Source organism: Anopheles nili, chromosome 2 (genome assembly GCF_943737925.1).
Source record: "Anopheles nili chromosome 2, idAnoNiliSN_F5_01, whole genome shotgun sequence".
Classification (NCBI taxonomy): Eukaryota; Metazoa; Arthropoda; class Insecta; order Diptera; family Culicidae; genus Anopheles; species Anopheles nili.
Genome location: NC_071291.1, coordinates 971,313 through 993,786, shown reverse-complemented (window position 1 = coordinate 993,786; position 22,474 = coordinate 971,313). Strand labels below are relative to the sequence as shown.

The window sequence follows — 22,474 nt, the reverse complement described above, 5'->3', positions numbered from 1 at the left end:
TAGCTACGACTTAATTATCGGACCATGGAAAAACTTTGCAATTCACTCCATGACCACCCACAAAATCAGGAAATTTCCACCGTTTAAAGTTATTTTCACTCACATTTTCAACAACTTTAACCGACCGCAGGAGAGACGATTTTCAAAACGAATCACAACAATACCGCCTTCAACTTCAAGGTGACCTTGCGGGTGTTAGCAGACGTTACGCCGTAACAACACAACAAACAATCTGTTTGACATCCAGCAGTAACGATGTAGTGATGGGCAAACCTATTCGGAGGTTTACCTAATTTTCTTACAAGCGCAACAAAACTATATCGTTACTTGTAATTGATCCAAAACCGTTTATTGTCTTCTAAACGTGTATAGCAGATATAAACTAGTTCAAAATGAATTCATCTTAGATAGTTACAGGACCATTAGCGATGCGTTTTTTCTACTATGGTACGAGGCGTTACGCGGCATTCTTACTTCTCAACAACAAAACGTCAGTAAGAAAATTTTCGAAGTAGATGACAGCTTGATTACTGAACGCAGATAAACAGCGTTTAAATGATACCTTGCTGTGCTTTGCGTTGTTAGCTATTTTGCTAAAGATAAAACCATTTTAGTGTAGTTTCATAAAACCACATATGTAATTCATTACTAGCATTACATCCTACTGTGAGTGCTTATAGAATGTGCTAGTCTAACAGTAATGTTGTTGTATCGTGTACGTCTAGGTTGCCGCGCAAATCTAGCATAATATAAACAAGGTTATGAATATAAACTTCGCCCCGAATTCCATGATGGTTTCCAAAGATCAAATTTCAATCCGCATCGTTTGCGTGGATCATTACATGGGCAAACCTGATCCGCAGTTTGATACATGTTACTCGGAGTTTCGCGGTTCGGAAGTAAAACAAGTACCGGTTATTCGATTGTTTGGTTCGAGCGCCAACGGAAGGCATAGCTGCGTTCATATCCATGGAGTCTTTCCATACTTCTATATCCCGTATAACGGAACAACGAGCGACAAGCTTGCGGTGGACAAGAAAATCTATCAGCTAGCAATGGCTCTCGATAAAGCTATCAACATTTCTCTAGGACATTCCCAATCCCAAACCAAACACATCTTTAAAATTGTACTAGTTAAAGGAATGTTCGTATTGCGCCATTAGAAATGTGAGTATAACTGCTAGCCACGGGTGTAATTTGTTTTCCTTTTTACAGGCCGATTTATGGTTATCATCTTAATGAACACCACTACCTTAAGATTTACATGTATAATCCGCTGCTAATACGAACTGCTACCCAGCTGTTGATGAATGGAACTATCCTGTCGATGCCCTATCAAGTTCACGAAACACACATTCCGTACATTTTGCAGTTTTTCATCGATTACAATCTATATGGCATGAGCTTTTTGGTTTTGGATACACGGCACTTGAAGCAAAGGATGAATGTTGCCGCGCATGAGCCTGCAAATGGCACTCCGAAAATGTCAACATCCGACTACGAAATAGACGTACTGGCGTCGGACATACTTAATCGAGAACCAAAGGAAAGGCATAAATCTGTGGAATTTGCGAATCCAGGAATTGCTTCGATATGGAAAGATGAACAAACTAGACGGCATTTGCTGGGTCTGGAGCAACCAGCTCAAATGAATCTTTCACAAAGCACAGGTCCGGTAAAGGAAGTAATAACAGAGAGCGATCGATTCTACAGGGCACTTCTGTTGTCGAAATTGTCGAAAAAACAAAAATCTGATGCATCGACAGAAGATCAAAGTGCATCTCTACCTTCTGCTTATCCATCAGAGGCGGCTGCAGGAGAGAAACTCATCGATGCATCATACATCGCAAATCACCGGCAAGGTTCCAGCAATGACAGTCTGTACGATTCTCAAATCAGCTATTACTTTGATTCTTCGACCGTAGTTGATGAACATAAGATCGCTACAATGTCACAAAATCCAAATGCAACTATGGGTGAGGAAGACTATGACATTCTCGAAATAATGCGACAACTGGAAGAGCAAGAAACTAACAACTTCGAAAACGACTGCCTATTGGCACCCCTCACACAGCAGCATGATTCTGCTCCTGGAAGTTTGAATCTCTCGCAAGCAAACAAACTTTTAAGTGCATCTATGCGTGGAGACTTAAATATCGCATCTCTTAACATCACACAAATTGAAAACCACGTTGATACTCTAAACGATTACCTTGATTCGGACGATGAATTTATGCTTGATTTTACGCAGAAGCAAACTAAAGAAGTAATTGATGGCTTTATGAAAGATTTAGCACACCTTAAACACTATTTTGACGATAGTGGGGATGATCTCCTATCTGGTGGGAGCATCCCGCAACTGGATGGTGGAGATGACTCTTTGGTATCGACGCCATCGAAACGTAACCGAGAAATCGAGGAAAAGGAAAAGCCGGAAGATCCTACTATGAAAAAGATGCGCACTGATCTTAGCCACCCCACAACTCGCAAAACCCTAACGCCACGCAGAGTCACATTCGCTTTGTCGCCTACCGAAAAAAATGATGATCGAACGAAGCGTGTACTGAAAGAATTTGAGGCGTTGTCTCCGAATTTATTGAAAAAAATGGAAATCAGGTACTTTCTTTTTTATATGCAAACTATTGAGTATTCATACTAACGAAAGCATCGTTTTGATACTTACAGAGTTCCAAAATTAGGAGTGAATAAAAAATCTATCCTCTTCAGTCACAAAAATCTATTTACCCAGCAAAACAGCCCAGCTAAAAATATTCCGTTAAAAAATCTCCATATACGGTAATATCAACTCTTTAAAATATGCATTTTGTGTTGATTGGAATGAAATAACGAAATTTTGCTTTACAGCTTGACCAAGTTTGATCATACCGCATATGACTTACATACAGCACCCACCGTCTTTAAAATGACTGATGCACCATCCTATGATCGTTACCAGCTTGCTAGAGATTACGATTTGTTTCATAACTACAATCCAATGGAAGGGCCTTCTAGGCCAAAAAATAAGGACGTGCGTAAAAAAATCCACCCAAAATCGCAAACCGAACCCTCGGAAGCAAAACGTTTAAAACTAGAAGAAGTGCAAACGCGACATCAAATAGAAATATTACTCTCCGAAAGATTTAAAAACATTGTCCGCCTTTCACCGAAGGTGTTAATTAAGCCCTTGTTATTGAATGAAAAGGCCGCCGTAAACTACGAACTGTCCCTTTCGGATTACATTGAGCAATCTTCGGTAGATTCTTCTGGTCAAGAACCGACTAATAATGGTAACTCGGATTTGATGTTATTAAAGACCACAGATAATGATGCAAAAGAGAGAGACACTACGGAAAGAATGGAAAACATATCAACTAAAAAATTGATCGCAATTTCTGATTCTACAAGTACTTCGGAGGGTTTGCTAGCTACTACAACAATTAACGAAGACTGTAATCAAGGATCAATGACCGATCCCGACATAATGGACGTGGAATTTTCTTTGCCAACAAGCAGTGATTCATGTGAAACTGAAATCTTAACACAAAGGCACGAGAAGACGTATATTATTGATGATGATTCTTCCGATGACAATCATCGTATCGCTAGTGAAAAAGAAAATAATGATCAAGTTTCGATCTCAGATGATGATTCGGATCACAGTATTTGCCTGAGTGCTACGTTACTTATCGATGAAACAGCAACTAAAGAGCGGTTAGAAAAGAAAAGCGATGGCAGTGATGCTATAAACAACTCGTCAACCAACAGTCAATCTTTTGGAACATTAAAATCTACTGTACCTATTGGTATTCAGCTGGATGGTGTTGGTGAAACGAGCGATGAAATTAGCAGTGATGAACAGGAACCGGAAAAGCGAATGATTGATGTAGAAGAAGAGGGCGTTGAAGATGTTGACAGTCAGACACACATTCAAAGTTTCTGTGAAAAAACATTGGTATGCGAGCGTGATGTTATTTTTTCCGATACAGATGAAAGTTGTAGCGAGTCTCGTAGTCCCGAAGCCGAGTGTCGTGACGATGCGGACGAATGCATAATGATATCTCTACAGATATCCGCACCAACACGTGATGAAGCGCTACAGGCCATAGATTCTTTGGAAATACCTGCCGTCGTGAATAAAACCCCATTCTACGGGAACCCAGCAGATGTAACTGGGAAAAAAGAGGTTGGCCATACAGTCCTACACATCACGGGAAACAGTTTAAATGATGTGGAAGAATTTACAAGCTCAATTGCTGGTCTTGGTTCTCTAAAACATCTGAGATACAACAATCTTCAGCGTACGTTTGGTGACAGCATTGACGAAGTACTGGGATCTGCGGGACCAAAAGGTTCCAGTTCAGATAGAATCAAAGAGTTACTAGCCTCAGAAGATACAATTGCGATCACTCCATCGGATCTTCCACCGAATCGCACCGAAGCCAATTCCTGGCTTGATAACAGATATCGGAAGTTTCCGGAAAAGCAACAAGAGCCGATGGAAACCGATAGCCCTATTAAAGTGAGGACGGAGCATACGATTCTGTCCGTGAATGAAGCCATCGAATCGAGTCAATCAGGACCATCGAAGATTGATACCGAATCCTCGCTTAATTTGAGCGTGTTGATCGCGAGCGAGAAAAACGCTACGATAACTAATGGAAATAGCACTACAAGCTTGGTCTCAAAAATTATGAGCCTGAACACCTATGGTGTACCGGAAACTTCTCTTTTAAGTAACTATAACTCGGGAGCAATTGCCAACGAAAAGGAATTAGGCGGCGAAATGCATGACAAAAACTCGTCCGATTCGGTAACTCCAGATGAAACCAACGACGAGCAGAGTGGAACCGAATCGGAAGACATCATTGAATGTTCACCTATCGCAAAAAACTCAACAAAAGATGTGACACACGATCTTCCAACAGTTGAGGTTTGTTGTGCGCAGCGCATTTGAAGGCTTATGAATTTTTATTGTATTCTGCATTTTATTACAGCCAGTCGAAGAGGAACATAACACTCAGAATGTACAGACTGAAAAAATTGCATCGTCACATGGTATCGTGACTTCAGACCAATCGGATTTAATCGAGCAAAGCAACTCTACAGTGGCAGATAACACTCTTGGTTTCAAAGTAAACTATGAAAATCTGCAAGATGCAAAATCTAAATGCGAGGTAAGTTAAATAATAATAAGTAAGCGCCAATAGGTGCAAAAGGATGGGACGTTTTCTACGTCCGTTTTGTGTTCGTTCTATTAACATGAATAGATTTATTTTATTTTAACAAGGATTAAAAAAAGCAGCAGTTAGGTTGAAACTCCGTTGTTAGAATTTATTGTCATAATATGTTCGGCAATCGATGAAAATTTGTATTTTAGGCAATGATTTTGTCATTAATCCAATCAATAAAGTATGAAACACGAACAAAAACACCCGGGTTTCTGTATCCACCGCAAGGAATACCACCCCACGATACGATGCCAACCTGAGTAATTGAACTATCATCATCGCGTTGTACCAGCGGGCCACCAGAATCTCCCGAACAGACACTAGAACTACCTTCCATCGTGCCAGCGCAGATGTTGCTGTCCTCAATCAGATTCGTAACGTATATGCTGCGGCACAGGTCCAAGTCCATAACAGGAATAGCCGTTTTCTGCAGTAAAACATAGTCAGTAAGATTACATGTAATGCCATCAAAGGTAATGCCACCATAAACATGTTACTCACCATGAGGATATCCGGATAGCTGGGAAACGGTGTGAAGGAAGTTGATCCCCAACCGCTGATGGTACACATACCAGTCGGAATCGCGCCCGACCGGGGCAAATTCACGAGCTGTACGTTGCGATTCAGGTGGAACGCAGTTTCTACACGAAACACGGCAATATCGTTCGGACCAACACCTCCGGCGTAATCCTCGTGCACGAACATCTCGACAATTCGGCGACGCTGTACCGATGCATCGTACTGACTGAAGTCATGCTCTCCGGCAACAGCTTCCGGGAAACCGTCTGGCGATATTTCACTGGGAACGCAGTGTCCAGCAGTGAGCACGAAACGTTCGGCGATCAACGATCCACCGCAAAAGTGGAACGGATCATCTCCCTCCTGGTTAAAGTTCCACTGCAGTGAAATTTGATAGGGAAACTCGTGCGGTTGAGCCTCCTGGCCACCGACGATGCGGTATGACGGTTTGGCTGCAGCTAGTGCCACCAACGGCAAAAGAGTTACGAACAATAGTTGCATCCGTGCCATTGCTACGCTCTTGGGTGTCTCGGGTGTCGAATTGAGTCGAGTCGTTGAACTGATCTAACAAGCAGATCAAACCATCGTTATATACTCGCTCCCAATTCAAGTTCGATTCGTGACGTGTTTAAGAACCATTTCGATGGGGTATGGCATGCTCCATTTTTTTTTATTATTGAAGCACGTGGCTCAACTACTGTTCAACATTGAAGAATACTACATTTCAAGTAGTTTTTGAACGGGTTTTTAAGATTATCTAGTGATTTGATGGAAATACCCTCTTGAGTCCATACTTTAAGCAAAGTGGTATTCTTGGGTATGGACAATCCTCAAGCCTTATTATTGTCATATAATCATGTTTCGTCATGTGAGTTATGTTTTTTTTGTGCTGAATGTATTACATACGGATATTTGATAAATAATCATAACCGTCATTCATTTTATTGGTTTGCATGTTTCAAAGCTTTTCTAACTCTCTATGTCCGTGTGTGTATTGTAATTCTGTCTCACTAACCGCTTAGGGATAGAAGGTGTGAGTTTATGTAATAGAAATTATCAAAAATAGGTGAAAAAACCCTTTGCATTCTGTTGGCGCTTTTTGATTGGTCGTGATATTATTAACAAATCTCTCCTCATAAAATATTTCAGTACAACTATCTCACTATATTATCACTCGAGCTGCATGTGAAGACTCGGGGTGATTTGCTACCGAATCCAAGCATTGACCCAATAACTACGATCTTCTATCGTATTCATAACGACGTCCCGCCCAATCATCCGAGAGCTTCATCGATATGCGGGATTATAATGAATAATGACCTAGGTGAAGTGAACAGTGGGAACGAAAAAGACGGCAAAATAAGCTATAAGTACAACCAGTCGGCGTACGAGGCAGACGTCGTTGTAGTGACTGGGGAGCGCGAACTGTACGAAAAGTTCTTGATGCTCGTTTCTTTCTGGGATCCGGACATATTCACCGGTTATGAAATCGAGAGCGTATCTTGGGGCTACGTAATCGAGCGGGGCTACGCGTTGGAAATGAATCTATTGAAAATGTTATCGCGTGTTCCTACCGCTGGGAAAGTACATGTTTCGGAAGAGGAACAACAGGAGCTGCTAGAGATGCACGATTACAGCGCTGGTCTGAAGATTCCTGGTCGCATTCTGTTAGACATTTGGCGGCTGATGCGTCACGAGATTGCCTTAACTTCGTACACGTTCGAAAATGTGGTGTATCACATTCTGCACCGACGAATACCGAACCATTCCTTCGAGCATCTGACTCGTATGTGGAATAAATCGTACAGCCGGTGGGTAGTGCTGGAGTACTATCTTGAACGGGTGAACGGGAATCTTGAAATTCTCAACCAGCTCGACCTGATCGATCGCACTGCCGAACTAGCCAAGCTGTTTGGCATACAGTTCTACGAGGTGCTATCCCGCGGGTCACAGTTCCGTGTCGAAAGCATGATGTTACGGATAGCAAAGCCCAGAAATTTTGTCTCCGTGTCACCGAGCATCCAACAGCGTGCCCATATGCGAGCGCCAGAATATTTGCCTTTGATCATGGAACCGAATTCGCGCTTCTATGCGGATCCAATCATTGTGCTTGATTTCCAGAGTCTCTATCCAAGCGTGATCATTGCTTACAACTACTGCTTTTCTACCTGTTTAGGACGCATCGAACATCTTGGGGAGTAAGTAGCTTCAAACATACCAGGACCATACCTTGGCGTCTTCTAACGATTGACTGCTTCGTTCGTAGGTCAACCATGGAATTTGAATTTGGCGCATCAAACCTTCGAGTTCCACCGAAGATGGTAGCGGCACTGCTCGAAAAAAATCTAGTGACTTTCTCCCCATGTGGCGTGGCATTTGTGAAGAATAGTGTTCGCGAGGGTGTGTTACCGCGCATGTTAAGTGAAATCCTCAATACCCGGCTAATGGTTAAAAAATCGATGAAGCTTCATAAAGACAACACCGTTTTGCAACGAGTACTCCATTCGCGCCAGCTCGGCCTAAAGCTGATAGCGAACGTCACGTACGGTTACACGGCAGCCAACTTCAGTGGAAGGATGCCGTGTGTCGAGATCGGGGACAGCGTTGTGGCTAAGGGTCGAGAAACTTTGGAACGAGCGATCAAGCTGGTGGAGGAAACGGAACGTTGGGGAGCAAAGGTGGTTTATGGCGATACCGATTCTCTGTTCGTGCTCTGCCCAGGTAGAACCAAAGAAGCTGCATTCAAAATAGGCGAAGAGATTGCCGAATCCGTCACCAAAGACAATCCGCCACCAATCAAGTTGAAGCTGGAAAAGGTGTACCTTCCTTCAATATTGCAAGTAAGTAGAATGGGTCACATTTCAGAAGCAATATTTTATTGTTTCTCGATAGCTGTTCTAATCCAGTCACTAAAATATAACACACTCGAAAACACTATCGGCATCTTTCCCTGGCACGGTCGTTCTCCATATGAAAGCACTCCTATTTGAACAGGTCCATTAGACTTGACTACCGTCAGTGGACCTCCAGAGTCCGCGATACAACCAGACGCGTTTCGATATCCGCCAGCGCATATCTGCGAAACTCCTGGATTTCTCATTGGTTGACAATCTTTTTGGGAACGCAGAACAAGATCGACTTTCTGCTCAAGAAAAAAAAGAAACGGAGTTAGTCCATTTGAAATATCTCACAATTTGAGTATCGAGTGTACCCTCAGCTCGTCGGGAAATATGTCAACGGATGTTTTGGAAATTGAGCCCCATCCTGCAAATTTTGCCACTTTCTGTTCGATGGCCGTATCGTTCCTTGCTAGAGACAACGATTTTATGTTGTGGTTTAATTTTAAAGACTTTGACAGTAGAACCTGGAAAAAAATGGAGTTTGGTTGAAGACGGGTATATTCTTGCAAAATTTAACAACTACTTCATTACTTCATTCTTACCACTGCAATATCATTCGCGATAGTGTTGGGGTTGTAGCGTGGATGCTGCACAAACCTGGTCACGTTTCTTCGTTGTACGGATGATTCCTCGTTGGCAATATTATTGACTCCCGCCACAACTTCGATCCAACCGTCTGATGAAAGCTCAGGCGAGCAGTGTGCTGCAGTTAAAATCCAGTTTGGGTTGATAATCGAACCCGAGCAGAAGTGCCTTGGTCGAGATCCATTATTGAAGTTCCATTGCATTGATACCTGGTACGGAAACTCGTGTACGTTTGCTAGTGTTCCATCGATAATACGTAAGCGAGCCGAGTGTACTAGGGTGATAATTGCAGATAGAATGAAAATGAATCGAATCATTGTAAAGCCAAACAGCGCAATGAAGATACTCCGTTGCTTATTTATACTCGGCGCTATCGATCGGAAGACGCCTCTTTCGCCGCTCGCCAGCACGTGCGAATGCTATCTCGAGTGTTACTCTAGTTAGTCACATTTGAGCTGATGATGATAAGGCCTGTTTTTTGACGATCTATATTCCCTAGACTAAGAAACGCTACGTTGGATATATGTATGAATCGGCTGACCAAGAGAAGCCCACGTACGAAGCAAAGGGCATAGAAACCGTGAGACGAGATGGTTGCCCGATCGTTGCCAAAATGCTCGAAAAGGTGCTGCGCATTCTCTTCGAAACTTGCGACGTGTCGAAAGTGAAACACTACGTCTGCCGGCAGTTTACCAAGATTCTGGAAGGACGAATCAACCTGCAAGACTTTATATTCGCCAAAGAGTTCCGCGGGGAGGACGGCTACAAGGAAAACGCCTGTGTGCCAGCTCTAGAACTGACGAGGTGACTTCACTGTACAGAATTATGATATGTAGATGTTGAATTGCAAGTTTCAATATTCTTACAGAAAATGGAAACAAACCGATCCCCGCCGAGAACCGCGCAGGGGACAGAGAGTACCATATGTTATCATCAATGGACCCCCGCTCGTGCCACTTATTCGACTTGTACGAAGTCCCTATGAGTTGCTTGCCAACGAAGGACTCAAAATAAATTCAAACTACTACATCTCGAAGGCGATCATCCCCCCGCTGAACCGTTGCCTTTTGCTGATTGGTGCTGACGTTAACCAGTGGTACAACGATTTACCAAGAAAGACGCTAATACTGCACAATACCGGGGGCGAAGGTTTTTCCAGCAAATTAGCAGCACCGGTCACACAACAAAAACACAAGAAAAGTACAATCACGCAGTATTTTTCAACAACAAACTGCATCACAGACTGCGGAAAACAAACCCAACTGGGAATCTGTGAAAACTGCCGAAAGCAGCCTCAGCGTGCGCTGGCATACGTGATGAGCAATGTAAATAAGTTGGAGCGAAAACTCGAATTAACGAAAAAGGTGAGCATTTATCTCCTAGCACGAAATCCATGCCCTTACTTATATTACTTTTGTTGTGTTATCTTTCCGAAGATGTGCGGATCGTGCAGCCAGCGGACATTCGATACGGGATGCATTTCCTTGGATTGTCCAGTAGTTTATTCGCTAAACCGGTGCATGTTGGAATGCAAGCAGGCCCAATATTTTCGCGATCTTGTTGAAGAGTTTTTCTAACAATGTATAGCCGTCAGGCAGCAATCGAATAACATGCAAAGTAGTCAATCGACTATCATTGTATTTTATGTTGTGCTTCAAATAGATCTATGTTTGCTGTTCTTCGATCAGATGTTGAAAATTTGCTGTTGTTTTCAAAAATTCACATAGTTTGTTATATAAACAATTCATGATCCTTTTTTCGGATTCATCAATAATCAATGTACAAATAGTTACTATTATTAATAATTTAAAAGCACAGAGCGAAAGAAAAAAATGCTATGCTTTATTTTCTTGCTGTACAATATTCATTACAACCTTGAATTTCGATACACGGATACTAATTCGTTACTATGTTAAGGCAAGTTTCAGCGTGTTTAGTGATTGTTTTACGTGTTTAGTGATGTTAACACTGATTTTACTGTCCAATAGCAGTGCGGTTAACACTTGATAACGTTATCGAAAAAAAGCGTTATCGTTGCACTGAAATGTGTAAAGCATTTAGACACTGTTGCATGCACAACAACCATGTGCAATGTATATTATTCGTTTGCTGTAACTTCGGAACTACATATCAGCGTTCGCAACAATACTTCTACGTTGGGTAATGGTGATTCAATTGCAAATGATATTCGATGATCGACGTTTGGTGACAATTTTGAAGTGAATTGTGTTCCATTTGATGTGCACGAGTATTGCGAGACCAGCTGCAACCAGCTATTTCTAATCCCCTACAACAGAAGGGTACAAAATAATGTTTGTTACTGTAGTATTTAATTTCAATGTTCGCTAAAAGTATCCAGAAGGACGGTAGAACAGCACTATTTTTACCGTGATTCGGTGTATATAAAAAATTACTAACCGTTTGTGATGGCGTACCGGAATGATATCTCCTCTATATTTTCGAAATCGTCCCGTAACTCGATCACTTCAATCTGATCCAGTGGTAAGTGCAGATCGAACTCGTATTCCGGTGGATGGTCAGCACGATCTGCGAAAACCTTTATCGACTCGCTGTACAGCCGAAAAACCACTGAGAATTTATCGGTGCGTTCGGTGTGCCAGTAATTTTCATCCATGTGATTGTCTCTCCATTCTATGTTTTTCCATGTTTGTATAACCTGACTATCTGGACCCTCCGGGTAAATGGTTTGAAAACGGTACGCAACATAGCTAGGTGATTCCTCATCCTGCGGATTCCGGGGAAGACAGAAATCCACGGAAAAACTATCGCAGTGTCGCACAGTTCGTAAAAAAAAAAGAAAAAAGTCAATATTATGATAGTATATGATCAAAGTTTCATATAAAAACAATTTACTTACGTTTTCGCATTGTCCTCAAGCTTTCCTCGGATATGCACTTCATCGCCATTCTTAGGTTTCTTTGGAAATCTCAATGAAATTAATTTTGCCATTTTTTTCGATTTCTAAACAATTTTAAAATATCGATGAACAAGTTATGGTGTTCCAGGAATTTTGATAAGTGCGCGCCCTACGTCACGACAACCGTGTGTGGTACATCCAAGCCGTTGCTATGCGTGCAGCGTATTGAATGCTTATGCGTAATGCAGGATACAGACGCGTACGAAACGCAACATTTACTTATATAGATTACTCTTTTCACTCGCAGCCAGGGATAGTGCAACTACAACGGACATATTTTTCTATATTGGGTGTGCATTGGATGCCGCGCTCATTTAAACTATCTAAAACCAGCAACGACGAACATATTTTGCTCCCCACGGCATGAAACTCATTTCGCACAGTATTTTCAAAGCTATGCAAAACAAAACAACTACTAGTATCATAAGCAGTATCCTTTAAAAGGTTTTATTTTGTACAGCGTGGACAATGTCAGGTAGTATTTATATTGCTACAAATAAAGAACCCTTATTTTCTGCGAGTGTTTTTTAATTGGTTTTTATTTTAATTAAAATATTTACCACGATAGTGATTGGTTATGTCGCACCCAAAGTGCAAGGGGACGAAGAATTGTCTTGAATTGTTTTGAAATTTTCAACCTCCCCTTCGTTACCTGTCAGCCAAGTTATACCACCTGGTGCACGAGTCGAACATGTTTGGAATGGATGAAACATATCGTTATCTTACTCCCTCTGCTGCATATAACAGAAGCAGGCTATGTCGTATTCACACAACGTGGCGCTCGTGGTGATTGCTCCAATTGTGTTTCCAGATGGGCATGAATGGCACGTAGCGAATTGATGGAGCAGCCTGGTGGATGGTAGCGAATCATGCTTTGCTGAAGATTTGTATGAAACGATCAACTCAATCAACCTCAAAGCTGCCAATTTGAAGATAAATTGCTTCTCATGTTTGTACTTGATAGGTCTCTTGAATCAAACAGAATTTCAATGGAAATAGGTCAGTTTTATTATCATACTTTTCGGCTTATGATACAACGAGAAGTAAACATTTTCAAATGGAAAAAAACGCACACCAATCCGAGTATTACGTTATCAGCTGCGTACAGCTGATCAGCTTGCATAAACACGTTCAATTTTCGTCAACAGCAATCGACTCCTCGTCAGAAATCACATTCAAATCTATGTCCTTATATTTATTCTCATCTCCCGTTAAATCATCCACTGATCCTACGGATTTGCTGTCCTGCTCCTGCTCGTCGCTCATGTTACCGTTCGCTTCGTCGTCGGTCAAACATCTATCTGCTATCTTATGATTGCCATTCAGATCCTCGTAAATCCGCGGTAGATTTTGGAGCACGTAGTTCGTGTTTTTGATCGCGTCCATCGATTTGTGATCACCAACGTCACCCAAAAACAACGATCCCACTCCCACCGACTGTTGTTCTCCTGACTCCCGCATTTCGTTGCCATCTACAGAGGCACCTTCTGCGTCCTCTGGTGGCGCGGCAAGATTCATGGCCGCACCCGTCGGGGTGGTTTTGTGGCCAACAGTCGAGTCTCTGGGTTTGGGAACGCTAAAAGCCGACCCCTGTCTATCACCGCTCGTTCCAATAAGCTTCGAATGCTCACGCTTCACCGAGAGCACCGATTCGTCCGAGCCCGGGGAATTCGAGTCCTTCTTGCGATCGTAAATGTGACCCGATACACGCAGATCGATGAAAAAGTGCAACGGATCGATCCCGTACGGTGGATACAGCGGAGGATACCACACGGGAGGAGGCGGAGGCAAAATAAGGTCCGATGGAGGCATCGAACCCGTTGGTGGCTCCTGGATGATCGTTGGATTGTTAATGGGCGATTTTCCCGACTCCCCGTTAGCCGTCGGTACCTTTGGCTCGTCCATTTTTCTCTCGTGCAAAGCGGGTGGTTTGAATCCCTCCGGAAGATCGACAACGTCAGCATACTTTTGCGCCGAAGACGACGTGCATCCCGAGGATGGAATGTTACGGCTGAACGCGGACAGCTTGTTGGTCAGCTCGAGAGGCTTTTCGGGCTGCGTTGGCCGTCTGTCTTCGATGTCTTTGCCCTCCTTGAGAGCCTCCGGATAGTAGCGATGTTGACTCCAGGACCGCTTGCGAGGACGCCGGGTTGATGCTGCCTGCAGCGCTAGCTGGTTTGTAAGATGGCTCGGATGCTGAGCCATCTGCTGCTGTTGTTGCTGTTGCTGCTGATGATGTAGCTGCTCGGTAGCATTGCGTAGACTTTCGTTGCGCTTATTTGCTACCAGCGACCGAAGCATTTCACTGAAGAAAAAATTGTGTGGCCCCACAGCGGGGGAATACAAATAAGGTGGGTTTGCAGCCATCAGCTTCGTCACCAGCTCCGAGTTGCGGTAGTCTTGTGGGCCAAGCCGCGGCTTAGTCTGCGGTTGCATCGTGGATGGTTGGGGCGGTTGTTGTGTCTGTAGTTCCTCGGTCATTTTGTAGGCGGTGCTATAGAGATTCAAACGCTCTTCCTGTCCGGAAATAAGAGAAGAAAAACACATCTTTTTACCAAAGCGAAAAAAAACAGGGATATACTCTAGAGAAAACAGTAAACGGGCATGAGTTGGTTCACGTTGGTATAAGATCCGACGGATACTGATAGCTTTCCGCAACGCCTCTACAATCGACTGTAGGATGAGTGTGTGTTTTCGTTTAATTTGAATAAAATATAAAATTTATTCTACCCAGCGAACATTGAGATAGCGACGGTTCCGGCGAGAGACACCGCACCGGAAACTCATGTGATGAGCTATCGCATGAAATGCCATTCCGATCCTTTCAATCGAATCCTGTGACCATACGGTGGACGCTCGTGGTGGAGCATTAATTGCGAATGGATGAAATTTCATTCCACACGAAACCCCATCTACTGCTGTTTCGATGTTTTCTGTTTCAATCCTCCAATAGGCCATTCTATCTCGAGGCAACTGCATCCGCAGTTTTGATTGACAGTTCAGGAAAAAGGACAACTCATTCGAGATAAGAGAGTTTAGCGTTTACACAAGTTGCTGAAACGAACTAATTCAAAGTGAATATCTGCAAATTAGTTTAAAGGTCCTTCGTTGGACATGCAATGAGTGTATTAAGCTAACCCAAAGTATGCCCGAGTCTGTCATAATAAACTGCTTTATGCGCTTTTTTACGCAATTTTTTTTCAGGTTACTCTTTTTTACAAAGGGATTTTTAATAACCTCATGGAATACCAATGGAATAAAAAGAATCGTTTAATCGAAGAACAAAAATATCTAGTACACTTTGCAACCCATAATATCCTGGTCATAAGGAAGGCGCAGATTTGAAGCACGTTTATGGCCATTTAAATTCCGCTGGTAGGAGGATCCGAATGGTGTGTCTTTCTCCTCCTACTTTTTACGATTCGCTCCATAGAAAGGCGCTAAGCTTTCCTGCGATGCTCGAAAATAAAATCACAACGACGAAGAAGGTGTTCTCTATTCTCGCAATTTTCGCCTTTCGTCCGAGTACACTGTCACACGCTGCCTAAAATACAGCTAACCAAGCTCGGATTTGTGGCGGTTTGTAGCGTGTACGCGGCACGTTGTAAATAAAACACAGGCTAAATTTCAAAACCACAAAAAAAATACCTCCAATCTTCCTCTTTCGCTCAAGTGCAATTCAGAGCACTCGTTAGAGAAACCTACATGATTTGCAGCGCCCACAATGGGCCCAGAGAAGGGGGGAATTTTGGGCGTGCACGCCATTCTAGCCGTTTTGCAATGCTAATTTCAATTTGCGGGAAGTTTTGAATGTCGTCTCCGCGCATATTTACATTACAGAGGCGATGATGAAGCAAAGATAAAGCGTGAAATGAAATAAAATAAAATAAAATAAAACCTCACGAATTGTTTGCCTTTGCGGGCTCCATCATTGGCAACGACGAGGACGGAGAAGTTGGGAACTTTCCGGCGAATTCCGCCTCACTGCTATTGCTAAAAACCGCCTGCTGCACAGATGCTGGGAGTTAATTTGGAGTTAATTATTTCCGCTTCAGTTGCGCCAACAAACATTACCCCCTCGCGATTACGTTGATTCTTATCGAGAACAGTGTCGAGAGAACCAAGCTGCGGCGACAAACAGATTGGTTTTAATTACCAGGGACAAATCTGGCTGTTCGCCCCAGCTTCGTTTGATGAATCCCATAAATTCAACTGTAAGATTCCGGTAGAATTTTTGGTGTAAAATTGAGATAATATTTGAATCTTTTCGACATATAAAAGAATATCTAACACGTTTCAATGAGACCCATGCAGTGAGCGGTATGATTCATTAAATATTTTATCATGTTGAATGGAATTGTGGCCATGATTTTCCATCGCTCGGTCGAATCTCGTGTTCGCTGGCTCTGCTTGTTCAGCAGAGACATTTTTGTGGGTTACCAACATTGGACTACGACAGGTAATCTTTTGAAGACAAAAAGACAACAGAAATGAAATTTCTCCAAAGGGATAAGAAAACAATAGAATCGTTTGGATCGTACGGAAGAACGGTAGTTTTCTTGCTACCGAAAGCCCATTATCTTCACGCCCAAGACATTCGAGACATCCTGAGGTTCCATCTATGCATGGCATATGGCAATCTCAAATAAATTTCACTCCTTCGTCTGCTAGTGACTACCTGGGTCGCCATTCCTTCCGTTTCTTCCCGTGGGTGTTGCACGAGAAAACACTATTGGAACGGGCATGAGCTAAGCAAACTAAACTATCAACGCTTCGTCAGGATGTGTTTCGGATAGAGTGTTTGAATTCAATTTAGAATACACTCGGCATTGCATCGGTCTGGTCTGGTGTTTCGATTAGTGTCAATTGACTATATTTCGGTTCAGTGAAACCATGCTGTCGTGTGATAATAAAACATTATTCACACCTGGCTTTCTAAGCTCACATTGACCACAATAGATGCGGCAATAAATATTTAAGAGCAAGTCTCGGTAGATTTCGATTGGAAAATGTCAGTGTCGCTTTTTTGATCTACTTCCTTACTGCTTCTTTCCAAGAATAATGTGTTTGAATATTCTCCGCAGATATGGCTGTAGCTTTGGTAGTAACCAAAGAAAATGTATGCATAATTTTGCTTCATACGACTTTATTTAGATATAAAATTTAGTGGCTCCTATTGCCGCTATGCAGCGCTTGTGATACAGCTGCTAGAAACTTAACGCAACACTTTTACTATTTAACATCAAACTTTTTTCCTTCCATAGAGATACTTTTGGTAGATTTTATCACAAATCACTGGTGTCGCCTTCGGCAAAACAAGGCGCAAACTGCAATAAAAGTGAAATAAAATGCGCCTGATTTCCAGGGCCCTGTTCGGATTCATTATGCATTTCCTCGCACTTCCCTTCGATGGTAGATGGATGGATGGAAATTATTCGCATCATGCGGCTAAGAAAGTTTTATCCGAAATGGTGGAATAAAATAAAAAAACAAGGCACATGGATCCATTTCTATCCCTCAAGAATGAAAATGGGAAATGTTTTTAATCATTAAAAATTTATTCCTCGCGAAATGCAACGTTTTTGTAATCGTACTTCGCCAGCTTCTGCTCATTTCTTTAATTGCGCTACGGCTGTGGTTTCTTACGTTTTAGCACTAACCCGATGCTCACCATCATCTGGCGACTACCGACCGTTTGTTCTTTCCCTTTTTTCAATGGGAAGTAAAACTTTGAATTTTCGCATCGGGCCATAAATCATCCAGGCCGCGAAAATATCAACCGCAACCTGAAACCCGCCACTGGATGGTCCCTGCCGTCCGGCTGTCGGTCTTGTAAGTTGTTTGTCATCGTCCCCAGAGCGATACGGAACGGAATCAATTCACAATTAGGGTTCTCACATTTGACATTTTCCTTCCTTCGTCAGGGATTTCCATCACTTTTTTTTTGGTCCCCGTTTCCATTTCGTTTCATTACACAAAAAGGCCGACCTCCCCTTCGACCGTTATATATCTTTTAAATCGCGATAAACTGAATTTAAACCCGAGCGCTTCGCTACCGACTAGGTTATTGAAACGCCATGAATGCTTGCCTCCCTTGCTTGAAATGCTCTTTCCATTCCATTTTTTCCCATTCCATGGCTCGGTTATAGTGATTAAAAAATGAACTGCTCTCATCAGGAGGACATTGGTTTCCCCCAGGATCGTAATTTGACAAACTCGACCCCTTTTTTGGCCGATGCATTTTGCCCGTCACTTGACGTGTTCATCGCGACGATGTTAAATAAGTGATTGACGCGTAACGCACTCACTGGCTTGCACACATACATTCATGTATTGGCGCACGTACAAGCCTTGTCGTTACACTTGTCCTTGCGTGGGCAAAATTATGCAGAAGAACGAAATTCAATTACACCGAAAATGGTTCCCCTGGTCTTGTGCGTTCCTCTTGCTGCCCATTAACACGTGGTGGTGATAGTGGGTTGAGCTGATTTCATGTTGATTATAATGAGGAATTGATAGCTGTGCGAGGGTAGAAAGTCGTTCGAAACAATCAATAATTGGAAATCAGGATCTATGCGAGCAAATTTAAAAAAATAAAACATATAAACACACACCAACCCTCGTAAATGCTACAGAAATATGGGCAAGGATTATGTATATTTCAATAATTTGGAAGAATATTATTGAATTATTGATAATGATTACTGCAAAAAGAGCCTGCGGATTTAGAGAGATGCTTGTTACATTAACATTATGTGATAGTGCCGTCGGCTGATTTTGCTAGTCAACCAGAACTTGTTATTCGTTCATTTCGACGGCCACATTTCCAGCTTCCACATCTATGTCCCGAAAAAGATACTCGCTTCCATCTGATCGAGAGCATTTACACTGCTTAATCCGTCCGTGGTGTTCTCTGTACGCGCACACGTGCCCGCTACCACCGTCGGTAGCGATTCGGCAGGGATGTAAATGAGAGCAAGGGCATAAGGGCACTGCTTCACGTAACGTGAGTCCCGCCCGTCATCGCGATGGCTCATGTGTTAACCCCACCATTAAAGGGATATTGATGTTAGTGGCTCACTCATAAATCAGACAGCACACGTTGCCATAGGACCGACGGCCGCAGGGAGTCGTGCATGCCTAGCGCCTCACTCCTTTCGCCGTTAGATAAAACTTCATAATAGGGGTTAGTTTCATGCTTTTTTTCCTTCAATTTTCACAATGCTATCCATCATAGACAACAAGGGCCTAGTGCGGTGAGTTTGGCAAATTCCACGATTAGCAAATATTCCCCGAAAAAGAAATCTCGTCCGCTTATCGCTGGCAGTTTGGTTGACTGGTAATTGGATCTAATTTCGAAGCCTGTGAGATAACTGGTTTTTGAACATAATTCATAACCAGCAGTTGAAGCGAAAATACATTGGGCATTCTTGGAACAAAATAACCAGTTTGAGATATTGACAATTCATATTTTATGAATCAAAATATCCAGAATAAAATAACGTCCAAATTGATGAGTGATCAACAGTATAATTACAATAAACATATCAGCAGTGAGAGGCATGCATATTGTTACCTTAAAAAATAAGCAATCAACAAAATCACCTGTTTCTTATATTAACATTGAGGGAAAACGTTGCAGCACTTACGCAAAGTTGCGGGTTTCTTCTTTTACAGGTTTCAAGCCAAATCACGAATATTATCCACCAACATTCACTAAAGTCCGTTTGTGTCTTGTGGTAGAATGAAAATCTCTGCGAGTCAATTACATCACCATCGGTATCATCCACGATCCGATCGGGTTTACGTCCTTGAGAAGATCACTACTTCAGCCACCCAATCGAACGCTTCACTAACACAGCTTGCTAGCAACCGCTCGGAGTTAGTTTGTCAGTTTTTCCCGCGTAGTCCACCATTCAAATCACACCTTGCAGGATGGGAAAAAATCCTTCCATATCAAGCGACCACTGGAAGACCTACGACTGAACCGTCCGCTGGTTTAAAATGGAATGAATCTGCGAGCTGGCACTTACGCAAAATCGACCAGCCTCGTCCACAATCCTGCTGTTGCTTCTGTCCTTTTGCTGAAATAAATGAACGAACGCCACGAACGTTGCGATGCGGTAACACGGCGCTGGGATGAGGCTCCGATTGGCGAGATCCGTTCCGGTGTTGCGACTCGGTCTCGGATGCGGCGAAGGAAAATCACACCGGCAAACAAACCGCATCTACCGCGCCCGCTCCTATCCGTGCACCCGCGGCGCGAGCCGAATCCGACCAATCGTTATAAAACCCGAGCAACACGAGACTCATTCTAACCTCAACTGGGGAAAATAAAGTATTCCGTGCACGCGAAACGGAGAAAGAGAGTGCACGCGCGACCGATGCGCGCAAGGGAGCAAGCGAATGGGCGAGATTTCGAGAGATTTTCCGTGAATAGCGCGCGCGTTTGCATCCCAGGACCGGAATACAGGACGACGACACAATAGGACGAACCAAGCAGAATAACGTCATTGTAGCATCTCCCCCATTCCTCGAACACCAACAATCACGGCGGGCCGCAGCAACTAGTGAAACCGCAGCAGCATGCCATGACTAGTACAGTGATGCACAATTCATACGCTAGTGGACACTAGTGGACGCTAGTAGTTGATCATTGTTTATTTATTATCGCTTTTTCTGTTCATTTCGCAAACGACTGATAAATGATCCTAGTATCACCAACAGCCGTCTCTTGGGAAAAATGAATTTAATTTATAATATATATTATGTTTACTACTTTACTAGTTTCATTCGATTGGCCGATTTAGGACAGAGTCCTTCTTCGCTTTTGTGGATGAAAGTGGTGCGTGATTAGGATTTCGATATTCATCCTTTTCATTCGAGGGTATCTGTATTATCTTCTATCCCTTTTAGCCAACACAAGAGCAGACGAAGCCTCTCCTGTCGAATGTTCTGTATTCCCTCATTGGAAGTGGCGGTGCCATGATGCCGCTGTGCTATTGAAACGAAGCTCTTCCGGGATTTTTAAGCCTCAGCTAAGAGCGAAAAAGGAATCCACCGGCCCACGATGGAAATCCTGCCACCGCTGCATATCAGTGATAGTAATAGCAGCAACTTCCACAATCGACGTCCACACGTCCATCATCTTGCTGCATGGTCCCTGGCAGCTTGTTGTCTCCGTTAGCAGTTAGCGCATGCAAACCACGAAGGATGTGGTGCATAATTTGAAGAAAAAAAATAGATTGATGGTTGCGTGGGGCGTTGAGAGCGCATTGGCAGGGATTAAAAAGATGAAAAAATGGGCCCATCAAATTCGACTACAGGATGGATCACTAACGATGCAAACGATAGCGACAGTGAGTATTCACCTGTTTTTCCTGCTTGTACTCGGAAGCACAAATTGCTCCGCGGATAAAGTTGTCCATCGAAATGTTCATGAAATGTACTCAAAGCGATCCGTAACCGATGTGCAATCACAAATATTATCACAATGTTCATTTTTCGAACATTTTATCTACTTTCTTATCATGGATTTTTCCAATAACAAAAAAGTTATTGCTAGTACGATTTAATATTGTTTGTAGTTTACTTCGTAGATAACTGTATATAACTGTATGTCATCATTATGATAGCAGACCTATATCGCTTGAAAAGAATAATGAAGCTATAGTTAATGGCTCAAAATTCATTTATTAAAGTCTCAAGTCTCTTCAGCGATTTGTTTCGCTAATTTTTGGGCGACAACACAAACGGTCAAATTACTAACCAACACAGAATCGCTGTCTCCATCTTCCAATGGTCTTGAGCCATGATGCGGCTGGACTGTAAAACCAGCGACGTTAATCAAGCATCACAGCTTGATGATTTATTACCAAACGCCTCCCGGTACGGACTACACTTTTTTACTTAAAGCCTATAAATTCCCCTTGTTCAATGGTACATGATGCGATAGTTGCGGTTACAGAGCGACACTCCTGCAACTCGTATCCGTTTTCGACCGTTAATTGTTACAAAAGGAGAGTCTATATCCTTTCAGCTTGTTCTTTTTTATTCAGATGCACTCCTGTACGATCAAATCAACGCAATGAAATGAAATAGGGATGCAAAAAACGACCTGGTAGTAAATTCGGGAATAATGCCGCCATGCACAATTCCAGTGAGTGGATGGAATCATCAATCGGTGCAAGTTTTCTAGTAAATTAAACAAACAGAAACTGGATTGTCGAAAAAATGGATTACCATGGTATACTGATGCATGCCTACGAATGTATGAAAGGTGAATTGAAAATCCAATATGACTG

General features: G+C 42.7%; 5 protein-coding genes across 5 annotated transcripts; 1 reads left to right on the top strand and 4 right to left on the bottom strand.

Annotated features, from left to right (window-relative positions):
- The first annotated feature begins 791 nt into the window (after positions 1-791).
- Positions 792-10,949, top strand: LOC128721166 (DNA polymerase zeta catalytic subunit). Its single transcript, XM_053814890.1, has 11 exons — positions 792-1,144; positions 1,216-2,616; positions 2,686-2,796; positions 2,866-3,303; positions 3,406-4,930; positions 4,995-5,174; positions 6,897-7,945; positions 8,014-8,587; positions 9,732-10,036; positions 10,101-10,596; positions 10,669-10,949. Exons 1-11 carry the CDS (start codon positions 792-794, stop codon positions 10,807-10,809), a joined length of 6,573 nt encoding a protein of 2,190 aa, XP_053670865.1. The 3' UTR covers positions 10,810-10,949.
- LOC128731005 (trypsin-1-like) lies at positions 5,300-6,287 on the bottom strand. The gene is made up of 2 exons (XM_053824099.1): positions 5,730-6,287; positions 5,300-5,655 (listed from the first exon to the last, which is right to left on the bottom strand). The coding sequence occupies exons 1-2, from the start codon at positions 6,255-6,257 to the stop codon at positions 5,374-5,376; spliced, it is 810 nt and encodes a 269-aa protein (XP_053680074.1). The 5' UTR covers positions 6,258-6,287; the 3' UTR covers positions 5,300-5,373.
- On the bottom strand, positions 8,623-9,549 carry LOC128731006 (brachyurin-like). Its single transcript, XM_053824100.1, has 3 exons — positions 9,190-9,549; positions 8,959-9,111; positions 8,623-8,889 (listed from the first exon to the last, which is right to left on the bottom strand). The coding sequence occupies exons 1-3, from the start codon at positions 9,547-9,549 to the stop codon at positions 8,623-8,625; spliced, it is 780 nt and encodes a 259-aa protein (XP_053680075.1).
- Positions 10,950-11,033: 84 nt separating the features above from the next.
- On the bottom strand, positions 11,034-12,375 carry LOC128731007 (uncharacterized). Its single transcript, XM_053824102.1, has 3 exons — positions 12,111-12,375; positions 11,651-12,015; positions 11,034-11,519 (listed from the first exon to the last, which is right to left on the bottom strand). The coding sequence occupies exons 1-3, from the start codon at positions 12,200-12,202 to the stop codon at positions 11,512-11,514; spliced, it is 465 nt and encodes a 154-aa protein (XP_053680077.1). The 5' UTR covers positions 12,203-12,375; the 3' UTR covers positions 11,034-11,511.
- Positions 12,376-13,197: 822 nt separating this feature from the next.
- On the bottom strand, positions 13,198-14,651 carry LOC128731004 (uncharacterized). Its single transcript, XM_053824098.1, has one exon. It carries the CDS (start codon positions 14,649-14,651, stop codon positions 13,302-13,304), a length of 1,350 nt encoding a protein of 449 aa, XP_053680073.1. The 3' UTR covers positions 13,198-13,301.
- Between the last annotated feature and the right edge of the window lie 7,823 nt (positions 14,652-22,474).